The 18,723-nt window shown below is 39.5% G+C and overlaps 1 protein-coding gene across 1 annotated transcript; it reads right to left on the minus strand.

Annotated features, from left to right (window-relative positions):
• Positions 1-130: 130 nt before the first annotated feature.
• Positions 131-16,515, minus strand: mboat1 (membrane bound O-acyltransferase domain containing 1). Its single transcript, XM_038711892.1, has 13 exons — positions 16,192-16,515; positions 15,661-15,806; positions 15,169-15,246; positions 13,384-13,479; positions 9,709-9,764; positions 9,196-9,250; positions 7,006-7,198; positions 5,873-6,065; positions 5,643-5,746; positions 5,429-5,493; positions 5,205-5,337; positions 4,838-4,989; positions 131-4,010 (listed from the first exon to the last, which is right to left on the minus strand). The coding sequence occupies exons 1-13, from the start codon at positions 16,288-16,290 to the stop codon at positions 3,833-3,835; spliced, it is 1,548 nt and encodes a 515-aa protein (XP_038567820.1). The 5' UTR covers positions 16,291-16,515; the 3' UTR covers positions 131-3,832.
• Between the last annotated feature and the right edge of the window lie 2,208 nt (positions 16,516-18,723).

The raw sequence follows: 18,723 nt of genomic DNA on the forward strand, positions 1-18,723 counted from the left end.
ATGTCACTACATTAAAAGGTTTTAAAGCCTCACTTCGATAAACACAAAGTGAAAAAAATAGTGGGAAACATTTAATCTACCACCTTGTCCCTGCAGAAGTCCACCCGTGTATTGAGTAGATATAGAGGACTAGTTGTCATGGTCAGATTTATTTATAGAGCACTTTAAAAACAAACCAGGTTTGTGCATGCCAAAGTGCTTTGACACATAACATAATTGAGCAACATTCTCACAAGACACAGGTAGTGAAATACATGCATAAACACAGAAACACACAAACATGCATACAGATTGTGTTTGTTGGAACAATTCTAAGGGACATCCAACCATTTGTATTTCTCCACATAGCTTTTTTTAATGTTATTTTCTACACAGAGAGGACAATCACTCTCATACTGAGTAAAGAAACTGACAGTTTTATTGGACTGTGTTCTCCCTAAAAAAATGTAAGCATATTATATATATCTAACAGAAAGCATATTTTGTTGTTGCTTGTCCCATTTTTTCCTTTCCCTAGATCAAAACACAGCGCACGCACACACAAACACACACACACACACACACACACACACACACACACCTAGTGTATGTCAGAGCGGAACAGACAGGTGACACAAGGGAGAGAGACGCAGGCACTTTGACAGTATCATCAGAGATGAGACTTGATGATGTAACTGAGACGGCGTAAAACGTAACTAACAAAACAAACACAACTCACTGGCACCTGGAATTATTGAACAGAGGTTTTACTTGTTCCGAAAAGACGCACAAAGTGACATGTTTGTCTTCATAATGGTTTATCATTCTTCATTATTATTAATTATATACTAACTTAAAAATAAAACATTTTGTGTCAGAATTCTCAAACTTGAACAAATAAAAATTAGTTTCACTTATTATTTGCATTTTTTATATTTTATATATTTTTACACTCACCCTTTCCTCCATAACAAACATTCTAAAATGGAGCAATAGTCAATGACAGTATCTCTTTCTCTCCTTCTCGTACACACACACACATGCACACACAGTTTCAATATTTGATCCCACGCACATTCTGCAAAAACACATACAAAAAATATCTTATAATCAGTATTAAGTCATTCAAATAGCTGCTCATTCTGACAACACATTCATGCTTAATATGTGCCACTGCTTATTTCCCTGCATTAAACATATTAGCCACATGCAGAAATACAGTGCAATGAAAAGGTTACTCATAACAACAACAAATATAAAGGTTATGGCAAGTTCCATATCAGTTAATAAGGGCTTTGTTTCACAACAGCAATTCTATGTTATAGCAAAGCCACACTTGCTTTCGCTTTTCAGCACACACACGTCTTGGGGAGTTTGGCTGCAGTCAGCCTACGACATTAGCTGTTGTGGGGACTAACTGTATCACCATAAGCATTTAGGGTATTTTTTCAGCTCTAAAGTCCCCAGAGCAGCCATTACTGATGCTTCATTAACTCCACGAGATGTACTAATGTGCAGTTAAACACTAAAATAATCAACAAATTTATATCCCCAGCTTTCCTCCAAAGTTACCAAAAAGATTTAGTCAGAAAGAGGTTAATGTGATAGCAGGTTAATATGTATACCCCCCCTGTTTCCCTTGAAATCTTAAATAATTCCCCTGCTGGATTTATTTATTATTTATTGTAATTTTGATGCCCCCTCCTGAAAAGAAAACATGTACACGTGTACATGGTCTGTACTTTTTCCTTGTATAAAAAGACTCTAGTCTGAGGCTTTACATATTAAGAATTAGAGGGTTGAGTCAATATGTAAACTGAGCAAGTCCAAAATAAAATAAAATTCCTGCAGTCAGTACGTTGAGATTAAAATGCAAAGCAGGTAATACAATACACAGATTGTGTCTCCAACATGATGAAACAGATAAACATGCGGTTAACATGCTATAGCTATCCAAAGAAAGACATAGCATTTTCATTAGGCAACCCATACAATGCAATTAAAAAAAAGGGACAACCTGACATTTTCAAGTGCAATATAATTTTTTTCTTCACTAGGTAGTTCCACTACCAAAACAAAATATTCTTGCATTGCAGCTTATTAGCATTTTTAGCAAACCAACCAACCAATAAATGTAACTGAGAGCTAACTTGTTAGCTTGCACCAGGTAGCACCATTAATAACCAAACCACTGTGCCACTCCCAATGCTCCCAAACCTCGAGTGATAACTTCTTGATCAAAAGCAGAATAATTTTAAATAATGCATCTTTTTGTGTTTGTTGTTCACCGTGCTTTACTAATCTCTAATCATGAGCAACGCCCTCTGATTTATCAAGTTTGATTGAGCAAAAGTAAAAACTAGTCAAGATATTATGAAGATATTGTGAATTTTTAAATTGTAATATTGGTAGAAAAATAAGCTTTCTGTTCATAGTTGGTATGAAGTTGCGTTGGGAGATGCTGCAGCGCGGCAGTTTCAGTCAGTCCCGTTTGGCTTACCTTCAGCAGAGTTCAGACAATACAAACAACCAGCAGATGTCTCTGTTCAATCAACCTGCAGCTGCTGATAAGCTCTGGTAAACTGTTTTCAAATGTGTTCTTTTTCATAAAGAACCACAGAATGAACACTCAGAGGAAATACATTTGATTTATGAATTTCTATTTTTGATCATATTTTCCCATTCCTTGAGTGCGCAATAGTTACCTCCCAAAAAGAGAAACTTCAAATGTATTTCCTCTCAGTTTCACCATGGCTTTGTGTTCTATTACTGTATATGACGAACAGGTATCCAGCACCGTTCACATGGTAACACATCAATGACTATGTTACTATTAAATTCCCTACTGCTTCAGCACAAAAGGAGATTTCTTGGGGACTACGCTGACTCAATGCAAAGCAACATAAGCAAAAGCTTGTTGCCATACTATCGCACAATTTATTCTTTAAGTATTTGTTAGCTTTTTTCTTTATGTTTACAGGGGTATAGCTAAAGCCCATGATTATCCGTAGAAACTATAATAAAGTGTTTACTTGTTCTACAGCATAGTCAAGTCCCCTCACCAGGAGGAGCTGCCATCCTGTGTTAAACGACTTAATTGGTTTCACTGGACAGTTTCAGAGCTGCATGGTCTAAATGGTATTTCAAGTGTCTTTTACATCCAGCCACTACAAGCTAACAGTGGGAGAAATACCGACGCAGTCCAGTTTTTCATGACAAGGTCACACGCATGCACGCACGCACACACACGGTCAGTGACAGAGGTTGGTGGGACGTAACAGAGGGTAAACGATCATACACACTCACACACACACACACACACACACACATATATAAACCAGGGCTCTCTCTCCTCTTGGCATGCTCTTCTGTTGTGGCAACACAAGAGTAGCCTTTGTATGCCATACGATTGTGACCAAGTATGAGCGTGTATGTGCATATTTGTTTCCTAGTGTCTGTCAGTTTATGCATGAGTATGTGTGTGTGTATGTGTGTGTGTGTGTGTCCTGGTATTTGTGACCTGTTTTTGAGCTGCTCTCACAATGTGCTGGCAGGTCAGTGCAGATAAAGGAAAGTGAGCCTCCTTTCTCTCCTCCCTCTGTTGTATTGTTGTTGGGGCAGGTAGAGGGAGGTGAATGTACTTAATCTTACAATATGTCAGAAAAGCCCCATGTACGTCCAGTGGCATAGGTTTAAATCCTGCATCGTATTGTACCATCGAAGTTTTACTCTGTCTTGTCCCAAAAAAATAAATAATAATGTTTTCCCATTTTAAATTGGCTGAATGCCCTTTCGCTTGTCTGAGAGAACATCGTGGACTGAGAGCCTTGTAAAGAACACGTAGAGGGGATTTTCAGTCTACTTTGTCATTGTTGTTAGAGTGAACAGGCTGGCACTGGGCTGAGCACGAAGACGAGAAGGAGGCGGAGGAAAACGTTTTGGTGGTGGCAGAGGGTTCCCTGGGTTTTTGTTTCCAATGCAGGGCGATCACAGCCAGAATGCTGATGATGTGCACATGGAAGTACATAGACCTGGGAAAGAAAGGAGGAAAAGCAGAGTGTAACTTTCTCAAATGTTGATTAGTAGGAAAATGTGACCAAGTTATAGAGCAGGCAACCAAATATAATTTACCAAACAAAAAGGTGGAATATTTTAATATGTATAAAAAAAATTTAATTCTTGGGCACAGCTCAGCCAGTAGAAAGGGCATTGCTGGAATAGTGGCTCTTAATATACCATCTAAATGCCACTAAAAGCCTGTCAATACATTAATACAAGAGCCGCAACAATTAGTCGATCAGGTGATCGACAGAAAAAATTTAGTATGACAGATTGTTGGATGGATCCTCAAAAGTACTTAAACTGAACACTTCAAACACATTTGTGGCAATACACTCTTTGAAGTCTGCTCCTGGGACAATGCTGCAAAAAATGTCCCAGGAGCAGACTTCAATTGATACAGCATAGTATCACGATATTTTCCGTGGCAATATTGTATCGATACACAGACGTCAAGTATCGAGTTCAGTTGTCTTAACAACAAGAAAAAGTCAAAAAAGAGAGTGTGTGCAACTGATTGACATGATGTGGACCAAAGCTGGGGAATATAATATGCTGTGGAAAGAAATTAGGAGCATCAACAAAGAGAAGCATCTCCAGTACACGACACGTGCAGCAGGCCCTCTTATACTACGTACAGTCGGTGTGTTCACAACTTTTGGGCAGCACACAGATGTCCACACGAGGGTACGCAACGACCTTTGCAGACGTGGGCAGCTGAACCCACGCGGTCACATGAATGAGGCAAGCATGAATTGAGCTTAAGAGGATAGGTAGACTAAAAACAAGTATTACATACCTGTAATAAACCAAAGTGGGTTCTACTGCAAGAAGTAGAAAAGGCATGACCGTGTAGCAGATGGCCAGCTGGGTGGCTGCCCAAGTTAAGATGTCGTAACCCAGCTTCAATCCTCCGAAGCCCAGGAAGTAGTGGCGAACAGACTTCCGTACCTGGTGGGGAGAGACAGATGAACAGTGAGGGATAAATAACTGTTTTCACACCAGTGAAATGATTGGTGTATTTGTTGATGTAATTCCAACTAACCCAATTAAGTTACATGATAAGATTTTATTACCTTCCTTAAAGAATAAATCTCAGACTGTGAGAATTTAGACTACTATAGCTGCAATATTTTGCTGTGATATAATAATACTAGAGCACTCACAGTTCGTGCTGCCATGGTGATGGGGATGGCAGTGATGAAGGTGAAATAGTACCCTGGATAAACACCGTGCCACAGCGCAGACAGGATAAAGGTCAATGCCAACCTGTGCTTGGGGGCTCGGTCATAACACACCCTGCAGAGACGAAAGTTTGTGAAATGGAAAGCTGAGTAAATGTTTTCTGACTGTGCTCATGAGTACTGAAGTTCACATTTGCAGCACTTACGTCTTGAGCCAAATCCCCGTTCGAATATTCCAGTTGTCTATAAAGGTCTTGAAGCTGGTTGCGGTCTGAAAAAACAAAACAAAAACAATAACCACTTAACAGTAACTGTGTGCTCCAATCCTTAAGTCACTGCTGGATTTTGACCAACATGAATGTGCATGAAATTTCACACAGTATAGAGAGACTATGTTCTGTGGATCAACACTGAAGGTACCTCAATCCCCAAGATGTTGAGGTTGCAGATGAGGTTCCAAGATGGCTTTCCATTTTCATCCATGCCCAAGAAACCATAACCTGCAGCGTTGTTGATTGCATCAGCTGACAGGATGGAGGAAGGAGGAAGGGGTGGGATCACATGACCTCCATGGTAATAACATTGTAGCTCATGTTCCCATTATACCAGCTGTTAATTAGCTAACTACAACTGCACACACAGTGCCTCACCTAGCGTCCAGGCAAAGTAGAATTTGGGCCTTGCTGCTTGTATGGAGAAGAAAGCGTAGGTGAGCCTGGTGAGGAAGGGGGCATGGCTGACAAAGTGGGGGTCCACGTTGTATGTTATCGGCAAGGACCGAGTTACAGTGAGGAAGAACAGCATACAGCCGCAGCAGACCAGCAATTTCCAAGAGACAGCGCTCTGTAGAGAAAATCCAAGTCACTCCAAAATATTATATTAATTAGCCATTAAATATTTAATGTCAATGGCTATATTTACGGCCATTAGTTACAATTAAGCTGGATAATTAATAATCCATTAATGTTGGAAAGATGTGTGTCACCATTTCAGAGCAAATATAAGATAAGAAGCCCAATATTGGTTTGTTGCTACGCTCTAGTGAAACCATTCCCAATCTCCATTTACTCTCTAGCAAATCTCAGGTTACGCTTTTTTCTTCTTCTTATTGGCCCCAATCCTAACCTCAAGGAGACTAGCGTAAATGAGCCACAAGCTGCTAAAGAATAAGTCCAGGACAACTTTAGGACAAGTTTTGCTTTTAGATGTTTTGTTACATAAAGGGTACCCATGACCAAAATCATGTCATGCATTCTGTCACTGTGTTATTTATGGATGGAATTAGAGTGAAAATAAATGTTTCCCCTTTTTGCTGGGACCCCCTAACAGACTCCTGGACCCACTTTGAGAACCACTGGTTTAGGAGACATTGTTTCAGGTTAATCCACACCAGCCAAGGAGTGTCTATTTTTAATACTGCCTCTTTACACTTAAACTTCCAAGCTTCAGACCAACCAATATGGGCCAAGGAGCAAGGATAATTACTGCTTTACGGTGAGATTATTTCAGATTTCAGACAGCATAAAGAATGTGACATTAAGCTGGTTTTCAAATACAAGTGAACAAAGCAGAGACAGTGTGCTCTGTCTCACAACACACCTCCTGATATGAGTGGAAAAGTCTCAGTGAATACAAAAATTTAACTACGAGAAGACTGCAAGAGAAATGGTCTAGCATAGACAGACAGATTAAAATCTACCCCTGCTATAGTCCCCAGTTATGATGTGTTATCAAATATAATCCGCAGCGGAAGCAGCAACTAGATATGCATTCATGAACTTACCAGAGGTGATGGGTCCGGTGTCTTATCGTAGCCGTTCTGCCCATTACATGTCCCCGAGTGCTGTCTGAGCCTCCTGCTGATGTGTCTGCCCGCTATGAAGTCTATGTAATCCTTATAGTTAGTACACGGCCCCACCAAGACACTCATGAAGTTCAGATTGTAACTCAGGTACTCAATGAGAGAAGGCCTCAAACTGCAGAAAGAACAACAACGTAGAACCTCTTTATTTTCAGTATGATAATACTGGTCACTTCAGGTGAAATGCAACAGTGTTACTGTTTATTTTCATCTAAGTTGGTTGAAAAACATGCCATTTATTTTCTTAATAAAAATTAACATTCAAAAAGGGGTCCCTGTAAACCTTTATTATTGTTTGTCAGATAAAATGTTACATAAAAGGAAATATTCTGTGAATGACAAATAACGATTTTATCAAATTTACCATTTACCATCCAAATGTTATAATTAGCTTAGGTTTTGGTTCCTTTGGCCCTTCGATTACATCAGCTGCGTTGCATATTAAAAGAAGTGGTATTATGCTCATTTTCAGGTTCAAAATCTTATTTAGGGGTTGTACCAGAACAGGTTTACTTGCTTTAATTTTCAAAAAACACCATATTTTTGTCATACTACACATTGCTGGAGTTCCTCTTTTCACCCTGTGTGCTGAACGCTTCGTTTTAGCTATGTGTGTGTGCTGCAGCCCGGTGTTTTTGAGGGTGTGTCAGACTACCCGCTTGGCATGTGTTATATGATGCTAGTGCTGGGGCGATTCTTCAACGTAATCGATTACATAAATTCATCGATGCGTCGCTACATCCGGATTCTCCCGGACAAGCTCCAGCTACAAGACCGCGAAGTTTGGAGTATTTCAGACAGACACTCAACAACGTGCTGCTCCGTGAGCTCTCTGAACTGGAAACAGCTTCACTGCAGCACAACTGCTGTCCACAAATACGTGAAGCAGCATGAACACGTGAAATGAAAGTATATAGTAGCACTTTATCTAGACGGCAGCACCGCAAATCGTGTTTACTTTCTGTCGCCACATAAGCACGGCACATTATCAGCATGAGGACACGTAGTCCGTTAAAATGTTTATTGCCTTCATGTTAAAAGTAATTTCTTGACAGCATGTCTGTGTCGTCAGGGATGAAAGGTAAACGGCTGGACTACAAACGAGCTGTTTTCAGGCAGTTCAGAGCAGTGTTTCTGTGGGAGATGGGAACTCCCTTTGGGCTGGACTTTGGCCTTTTTCACTTTGCAAACCTATTACATGAACAAAAAAGATATAAACTCAATAAAGGAGAGGGAAAAAGCCAAAAAGCATAATACCACCTCTTTAAAGAACCACGATTGAGTATTGATAACTGGTTTTGAATTGTAAACAGTTCCAAATACCAACAAGTCAGGAAATCATAAAAAAAGAAGCTTTTTAATAAGCTTATTGACTCCTGAAAGTAACATTGCTGCTTAAACATGCATCAAACTTATATGCCAGTGTAATGTTTACAGTAAAACTAGAATTGATAAGTAAAGTCTGAATCAGAACTAATAAAAGTGATCCAAACCTACAGGGAGCATTTAAATCTTAAAGGAAGCTAACAATGGTGAGACAATTACCATCTTTAGAGCTGCAGGGTTTTCACACAAGAGCAACTCTATATGTTTTAGGTTTTAAATTTTATTTTGAAAAAAGGCATGCATGGTACACTGGTGAATATACTTTTATCAATTCACATGCATAAAAATGTCATATTTTCCATGCAAAATGATCTTTTCTGAGTTTCCAGCATGCTCTTGACATGAACAAGCTATTCACCATTATTGCATCTCCTTGTCATTCTCCTTCGTAGCTAAAGGAAAAGAAAAAGTTATTTATTCTTTAAATAACGTGTTAATTCAGATGCAACCTTCTGTGCATACATACTTTGACAGGGACACTGGGTCCAGATACATATCAGTGCTACAGTGTAAACTATGTGTACCCCAAAGGTCAGGTTTTAAAGGCAATCCGCTATATTCAGTAGGAAAAAAAAGGAAGAATCACATCAGAGACCTCCACCCTGAGCACAGTGCTCAGACTTGTTTCCAAAAAGCATATCCCCTGAGGTTTTGTAACTGTTATAATTCCCACTAAATACAAAAAGACTGAGGTCAGTAGTATGTTTAACCACTGTAAAAACTTACTTTATAGCCAGAAGCTTCTGCTCCGGGGTCAGTTGTTCAGATTTCTTACACATACCTGAAAGACAAGGGATGAAGTCATCACTAACCTGTTTGGAAACTTCCATTTTGCTACTTTCAGCAAATAATAAAGTTAATAATGGCTGAATTCCATTTAGCTGCTTCAGTTTCAGGATCAGCATGCTGGTTGTCTGTCATAGTGTCATTACATTTGTGTAGAAGGGGTAAAAAGTGATAAAAATGTATGTAAATTGTGAGAGCATGTTGCCTCCACTATTTCTATGCTAACGTGTGTGTGTGTGTGTGTGTGTGAGTATGTGTGTGTGTGTGTGTGTGTGTGTGTGTGTGAGTGTGTGTGTGTGTGAGTATGTGTGTGTGTGTGTGTGTGTGTGTGTGTGTGTGTGTGTGTGTGTGTGTGTGTGTGTGTGTGTGTGTGTGTGTGTGTGTGTGTGTGTGTGTGTGTGTGTGTGTGTGTGTGTGTGTGTGTGTGTGTGTGTGTGTCCTCCTCTGCTTTACCGTCATGCAGCTGGAAAGCCAGAGTGGTGATCTTTTGGGTTACTATCATCAGAGGCCTGAGCAGGGGAAAAAAAGGATTTTATTGATTAATTCAATTGTAAATATCTGGGGGGAAAGCTGGTATCCACTGATGAACACACACTGCAGGTAACTAATGTTAGACACTGACTTTGTGGATATTCTAAAGCGAAAAATTAAATAAAATTGTGCAAAGTTTTTAGGCAGGTGTGGAAAAATGCTGTTAAGTAAGAATGCTTTCCAAAACAGACATCTTAATATATTTATCAATGAACAAAATACAAAGTGAAAAATCTAAATCAAATCAATATTTGGTGTGACCACTTTGCCTTCAAAACAGCCATAACCTCTTCTAGGTACAATTGCACATGAATGCATCCTGAATGTAGAAGGGAGTACCAGGGTCTCACTGTTTTCTGCCAGCTCTGAGTTGATGGCACTGCTGACCATCTTCCGATTATGCAGGGAAGTAAGCATTATGTGTCTTTCATCTGCTGCAGTAAGTTTCTTTGCAATGCGTCTAGGGTCCTCAACAATGTCAGTTTCCTTGTGCTTCTTGAAAAGAGCTTGGACAGCACATCTGGAAACGGCTTTCTGCCTTAATATGTCTGCCTGGGAAAGACCTTGTGTCTTGTTGCTGTGCTCAGTCTTACCATGGTGTATGCCTTCTGACAAAAGTAAGGTGTCTACAGCAACCTCACCTTGTTAGCAGAGTTTGGCTGTTCCTCACCCAGTTGGGATAAATGTTTAATCATACACCTAATGATATGACTACAAAATACCTGACTATGTGCAAGTGAACCTAGAAACCTCACACAGCCAGCCTGATATAAGTGGGCAAGTTTCTAGTACAGGAATTATGTTTTTAAATGTTGTGAAAGACAGTAGTCAGCATGTTTTGCTGATCAGCAGTAGGATTGTTTAGTGAAAGAAAGCACTTTTCATTCATTCTCCTCCAATGCAATTAATTCAAATCCCTACATTTTCACTTTATCACTGTCCCTCTCTGACACCAGTACAGGCTGATCTTCATCTTGGCCAGCTCACGGCGTTCAAAAGAAATCCACGTCCTAAAGTTGATTACACCAACGGAATAGTGTTTAGTAAGAGGATTTCATCTGCCAAATACTGTAGGATTTTTCACACGCAATGTAATAAACAGCACAATGCAATAACTTGCTTGCACTTTTAACACTCCTCCAGAACAACATACATTAAATAAAGTATACATTTCGGTTTTAGCTGTTTCAGTAAGTTACGCCGAAAAGTGCTGGGAGTGAGGCGACGGTGGAGGGCATTGAGGTCTTGTACAGTAAGTCTGAACACACTAGTTTCACACCCCCTCTCCTCGTTTCATTCACAGATAGAGACCTCTCTGTCCCAAGAATGTGAGTGTGTGTGCACAAAGGCACACATAAACTACATCTCTCTCTCTCTCTCTCTCTCTCTCTGGTTCCTGTGTGTGAGTGGGCTGCATTGTGTGCACAGCATGGAAAACCGAGGCAGAGAGGGGCTGGCCGAGCGGCTGGCAGTGCCAGCTCAGTGAGAGTTAGCAGTTGGCTTAGGAGAAACATTTTCAGGGTGCTGGCCAGTATGTGCAACGCTCCAGCACTGTGGCCCACGGACTCTGTTTTTCCATACAAACGCTAAAGTTGGCACTCTACACGAGACTGTGACCCAGTTCAATTTCAGTTCTGCTGCCATGCATGAATTCGGAAAGGATCAGCTTACAGAAATGCTCACTGACAAACAGGAGAATAGCACACTGACTTCAGAGACAAGCTCTAGATTAATTGTGTTTGGCCTCCTTTAACAGGGAACGCAACACAGCATATCAGGGTGACAATAAGGACATAAAAGTGAACAACATCACATTAACAACAGAAATGAACTGGGTTAAAAAAAAACACTGAATAAACGTTTAAGTATTTCTTTTGGCACCGGATTACCGGATCAAATCCTGTGTAAGTAGTTAAACATATGCACACCATCTCTGGGATTCACAACCATTTATCTGTCCAATCTGCTTAAAGCTTAAAGAAGCTGGATCTGTAATTTAATAGAGACCCTGCCCAAGGCTGACTCACAGGCCTGGTTGCTCAACACCAAAGTCACGCGGAGTACAAGTGAGTGCTGCCAGTAAATTCATCCACTCCAGAACTGGGCAAACGTTGCTGAATACAGTCGACTGTCACCTTTTAAAGAATGACTGCACACAGAAAACACTGTTACCCACTTTATCTGGTATGAAGATTTCCAGTAAGACCGTTGTTACCACCTCAGGCATTATCCTGACAAAACACATACATTTGCAGCTCCATGTTTAGCTAAATATTTGTCTGGTTTTTGTGAATCCCAGGAGGCCCAGCTCTCTCTATGAGATGTGGTCCACAGTAACTTTCTCAAAGAAACTGCATTCTGCCAATGTAAAAGCTATGAATTAAATGCCGTTGCAGTTCATAGATGTGGACAGAGTTTTTATTTCTAAATAGTCATTTTTGATGATGCAATGTTTCATTTCAAATATTAATGAGCAATGACAGATGAGTCACTGCCCATCTTCTGTTCCCCACCTGCGTTGCTAAGTTCTTCTTTTAGCACTTCTTAATGATCTTTACAGAGCCCAAAAGAGAGCATGTATTATGGTATACCAGGGTATGACTTTCAAGACACTCCTCTTTCTATTAAACTGATACAGAAATGCTGTATTGAGCGGATGTATTTAGAGCTGAAACGATTAGTCAATTAATCAATTACAACTATCAATTACAACTATTTTGATAATCGATTAATCGTTTATCAAAATAAAAAAAATTTGAAGTAAAAATGTGAAATATTGCTGGTTTAATCTTCTTAAATGTAAGGAACTGTTGCTATTCTTCGTCATTTATGATAAGAGTCTTCGGATTTTGGACTGTTGGTTGGACAAAAGAAGCTCTGATCTGAAGATGAAATTGTGATTTGTCATTTGTCATTATTTCTTGACATCTTACAGACTAAACGATTAGTCAATTAATCGTAAAAGTGTTGGCAGATTGTTAGTTGCAGCCCTAGATGTATTTTAGTGTAAACCCTCAGCGTAGGCGGGCGGCGAAGCGTGAATATACATTGAGGCAACGCGACTCAACTCTCTCTACTGTTCCCACCCGAAAAACTACCATGCACACGAAGCAGAAGACTGCTTGCGTACCCCACCCCCACCCTCCGCTGTTTTACACAAATACGTCACATACCGTACATACCCCGGTAAAATGTCAGGGAAGGTATAAATGAAAAAATAAATGCTGCCCAAGCCTAATGTCATGTTGTTATTTAACAGAAACCCTTCCCCTAAAGAGAAACATACTAAAGACTAAACTGCCCACTCCTTTAGAAGCAGGCTCGTTTTAACACAACAAAGTTGCCAGTGAGCCAACGAGTACTTTAGCTCTGCCTGGCTGGACAATGTCAATGGTCCACACTGCTGCTTTTTAATCAGTGGTGTTGTATTTACACAGGGCCGTAGCACTGTTGACTGAGTAACCAGGTACAACGCAGTTTGGAAATGTTAACTGATAACATACGAACTGAAATGACTAATACACTGTCACCAAGAAGGTGTGGCAAACAGGGAGGAAAAGGGAGCCGAGTGACCGAGTGAGTTTTTGTTCCCCTCACCCAGAGAAGTCAGTGGACAATATTCCATAATTAAAGATGAAGACTCTGCTCACTTGGCAGGCGGTCAAGTAGCCCATAGCCGTCACCATGGAATACCTGTGTGTGGAGGAATGAACAAAACTAAATCAGACAAAGGACAATTAAGGTGCTATGGTCTTAAATGCAATACCTGTACATATTACCATGTAGGGCTGCCACTATACACAAGAAATGTCTTTTATTATATGATCTTATGTTGGTAAAGCCATAAGTCGTAAGAGATTACATACTGGAATTTGTATCACATTGGCAGGATTTGCTAAATACACAGCTTTGTGTCTTTGCCTTTTCGCCGCAGAGATTTTACACTGAGGGAACATCTAGAATGACTGATGGGATAGTTTGGGTTTGTGGAAATGGTGCCGTTTTCTCTGCACAGTGTTTCTTATGTATCTCCATGCAGATGGGCTTGGGTTAGCTCAGTTCATGGATGTCAACTGTATGTGACCGAATAACAATTTATTAAACAATTTAATACTTACCTTAATGTCATCAATTTTCCTTTAAAAATGTCCGTCTAAACCTTTTTGGTGTGCATATCGGATAACAATCTTTTAGAGGCGTACTGTACCCTGATGTATGAGAGGAGCTGCTACTATGAAAAGTCATAAATACAAACATTATAACGTAACAGAATGACTTCTCATTTATGTTTAAATGGGAGTGCCCTAGAGTTTCCTGGGTGATAAAGAGGTGTGTGATGTAGTATGTATGTTACTTATTATGTAACCCGGAACACACTTTACACTGTGTTTGGCTTCTACTTGTATGGAACAATACCTACATGACACAAAACTATATGACATACTACAACACACATGAAGAGGCATTTCTTTATACTCACAAAGCTATACACATGGCTGCAAAGACAGAAATAGGCATTTGAACACGCAGAGACACACAGTCTCACGATCTCCATTGATCTATGAGACTGGTCTGGCTGGCATGTCTGGCTGCCTTTCGCCTTAGGTATTGTACATTAAGTTTGTTTTAGTGACAGGTTTAGTTCATGCCACACATAACAAGAAGATAATGGGGCAGAGTGCATCACACTGTTGTCTGGGTTGGAATGTGTGGGGATGACTTTAAGAGGTAAATTCAAAAGAAATCTATGTTGTACAGATTTAAATGTCAAAACTGTTCACTATCTAGACTAAGCCATCTGCCTAATCCACAAGACACACAGTTATGACATAGATTGTGATCAGGGGTCAGATTCTGGGCTGATCTTGTCTAGACAAGTTTTACTTGGAGACAACAGTAACTACAATTGTAAAATAATCAGAATCAGCTTTATTGACATAGGTTTACACATGCAAGGAATTTGCTGTGGTGTTTGGGTGCTTAACAATAAACAATATACATAGCAGATAGTGATATATAAGAAAAATAAAGAGAGAGATTTAATTTGGAGATGCTGCCGTTCTGACAGTTCAGCCTGGTCTAGAAACAACACTTGTAGCAGACTTAATGATTATGGAATACAACAGGATTGTGTTTGTCTATAACCAAACCAACCAGGCTACCAGACAGTTATAAAGATCAGCTGCAGAAGTTTTCACAGTTGTTCACACTTTCCCATTCCAGACATCTGGCAAAGACTGGCAAAGAACATACTAAATTCCACCTAATTCCACATTTCAGTGCTGTAACATTTAAAAATTCATTATATAATCCCAACATTTTGCCTCCATGGCATGGCTTTATCTCACTTTTTCCCTTTGAAGTATGAATACCATCACTTACCTGTGTACATTGTTGATGTCAGCTCTGATGATTACCAAGTAGCTTGTAACCACCACTGTCAGGATGTGAGCTGAGTACCTGCAGAAAAGGACACACACTATCATAAAATGTGCAACATAACTGTTATTTAAATAATACAGTGTTTTAAAATCGAAGTGGGCTGTATGTCTGTGATACGATACAGTGAGTATCAGTGCAGCCTAGAAATGTTACTGAAACATGTTACTGATGGATGAAATGCCACCATAACATTTCTCCTGTGCATCTCCTTTCTGTGCACTCTTATTGTCAACAGTCCTCCTATAATTATAAGCCTGTGGTGCTGCTAACAGCCAGCACAGGACCCGGCACACTGGGTCATGTTGGCAATCATGTTGGTAACTTAGGCAAGTTACTCACACGGTGAAGAACAAAATTAAGAGGTGCTGCATCATATGAGAGACACTAAATGGAGTACTGCTTGAGCGTTTCTCTGTCAGTCTCATACACTACCATCCAAAGCAGAAGATGAGAAAGGCAATGCCAAGGAGAGTGGCCACAGCGTGCCTGACCAGGGGAGTGGCATGGCTGGGACTGAGGTAGAGACGAAACCAGAAGGCAGCAATCAGGGCAAACAGCTGGCATGCCAGAAAATTCACCTGTTCCAGAGAAATAGGGAGTAGGATGGGAGTTTACACAAGCTCACAAATATTAAACCAAATGTCATCTTTTTTAGTAAAAGACTCCTAATACACATATTCTGACAGCAAGGTTATTTGACTTTTCCCCACTTTCATCATCCTAAGTGGCCTATCGATTCCAAAAGTATGTAGCCTAATAAACTTTGCAAGTCAGTTTCTGATGCCATTTTGTGGAGAAATCTAAACACCAAAATCCTGTAATCTCAGCTACAATGTGGGCGTCGATGACCTTTGTGGAGTAACTGCACGTCTCTCTAACATTACGACACAGGACATTGTTTTTTATAAAAACAACATAACTTGGGAAATGCCGTTTTATTGATTTATGGGCAGATACTCCTACCTGATCAAGAGGGAAACCCAAGAATTCACTGACAGGCAGCAGCCACTTGGATCCGGTGGTATTACGCGCAGAAACGTTACTGTCTGCGCGCTCGCCCATCCTACGTAGTTTTGCTGTGGCAACGCCTTAATGTTCCCGGGTGTCTTTTTCCTTCTTTTTTAGCTGACTATTTTCTATTTTCTCTGACTGAAATACATTGTTTGACCGACAGGCTCCGTGACAAGTCAAACCAGTTCGCAGTATGTTACAACAGACATAAAACAACTCCTAGCACGCCCAACTCTCCCTCCTCTCCCCTTCTCTCCTCCTCCTCTTCTTCTTTGACCTCAGTATCAGTCAAGTGATACAGAAAGAACACAAAGAGTTTTTCCGGTCATTGCTTCCAAAATAAAAGCCAGTTAAAATAAGGTTTTTATAGCATACAAACAGAAAACACATAACAATAATTCCCGTAAACATAAACGTTGTTTTCCCCCACAATATACTCCCAGACCTGCCACTATAAAAAGCGTCGTTTGAATTACAATAACGTTCACACTGATTCACTTATTTAGCCTTTGTGCGCATATTCCTGCTTCTCAAAAGTGATTTGTGCTTTTATTTTAACAACAAACTGTAATTTAGTGAGTATTATAGTTAAAGAGAAACTTTTGTGGGTAGAACAGTTAACTAGGACATTGCAAAGTGTGACATGAATATGTAGCCTAACGTGATATTTAAAAACAACAAACAAACAAACGAAAGCCCTTTCACCTTACTTCCGGTGTCATTCAGGGTCTCTTTCAAGCTTGGCACAAGTTGGGACCGTTGGGACCAGTCGCTATTTCCTACGTCCCTATTTAAAATCTGTGTTTTGTTTGGGACTCTTGCTGACAAAAAATATTTAGGCCTATTAAAGAGATGACACCTCCTGCTTTGTTAACGTTTAGGTATGAGGTAGCCCAGATCATGTGTTAAAACTGTGTGTGTGTTGCAGAAGGTATGAAGAAAGGTCATCTGTGAAAGGACTGAATGTTTTTTCCCGATAGACCGTGGCTGGCGGAGCTAAGAGTCATAAGGAGAATAAATATCTATTCGTTATTGTGGAGTGTTGCTGTGATTCATAATTAATGCCCAAGTGTCAAGTCTTATCAGTGGCTCCCTGAAAATACACTGAGCACTTTTTGTGCAGTGTCCAAGGGTGACATGTAAAATGGGGCATCAGCTATGAATGTTAGTTTTTCTGATAATAAACAATTAATGTGGCATTTAAGAGATTCTTAAACCTCCTCAGTGGTAGTCTTTTCAACCTGTATATCATAATACCATCACAATTCACAATCTATTTACAGGGAGCACATACATTCTGACCTATTAATCATGTGGGTTACTACGATAGCGGTATGCAACGTGTTATATGGCCTGAAAACAGTTCAGACCTATAATGTAAGCACTCGTGGACAAAGTATTAAAATCCTTTACTCAACAGTAGAAATACTACAATGTAAAATATACTCCATTACAAATAAAATCAACAATTTAAATGCTTACCTAATTTGGTATTATCAGCTAAATATAGTACAAGTACTTATTATGCAGAATGGCCCCTTCCAGATCATTATATTATTATATGATTATTATATGCATTAACGTTTAAACAGCATTTTAATGTTGTGGTTTGTCAAAATGGGGATTATTATATAGTTATTATAACTATTCTATATACTATTGTGTAGTTAATCTATAAAAAGTACATGATATTTTTACATATTCGGTCTGTACAATCTTAACTATAGATGTCAAATAAATGTAATGGAGTAAAAAGTAGAATATTTCCCTCCGTAATGCAGTGGGGTATATCATAAAATAGAGTTCAAGTAAAGTACAAATACATCAGAATTGTAAGTAAGTACAGTACTTGAATAAATGCACATAGTTACAGTCCACCACTGAATGTAAACCTTTATTGGCAAAGATACACTAATATTTGGACAAGACAGTACATACTGTATACCTTTGGTAGGTTTTAGAAATGAATATGTCAGTTTTATGCTAACTTGGGAAAGCTTCCAAATATGTAGTGATATGCAAAATCAGTGACACATCTAAACATTTTAATGATGCTCTGTATTGAATGGCCGTCTGTGAGTCTGCTCTAAAGTTCTGTGCAGGCTTGTAAAACATATATTTAATTAGACCCATCAGGGCTAAACTGTTCGTTCGCCAAGTCCATTTCTACTTGTTGTTAACATTATGCTGAGGCACACAGCTAAAGCTGGCTTCATGTCCAACAATGTACTTGACACATATTAAAGATCAGAAGCACTGAACAGAAACAAAGAAGCACAAAACAAATAAATTTGCAAATGTTTAAAAAAAACGTACTCCACATGAAATAAGTAAGGAATTACATAGGGGTTCCTGAAGGAGCTGTGCAGAAAACATAAAGCACGAAAACAAGCAACATACCTTGATGCCTAACAATATTCAAGTTCAAATTATACCATCATTTATGAGGTAAATAAAGGAGGGTGCATTTTGTATTTTACTAGA

This window comes from Micropterus salmoides, unplaced genomic scaffold, assembly GCF_014851395.1.
Source record: "Micropterus salmoides isolate LMB-PRFRI ecotype aquatic unplaced genomic scaffold, ASM1485139v1 Ms_hic_scaffold_11, whole genome shotgun sequence".
Classification (NCBI taxonomy): Eukaryota; Metazoa; Chordata; class Actinopteri; order Centrarchiformes; family Centrarchidae; genus Micropterus; species Micropterus salmoides.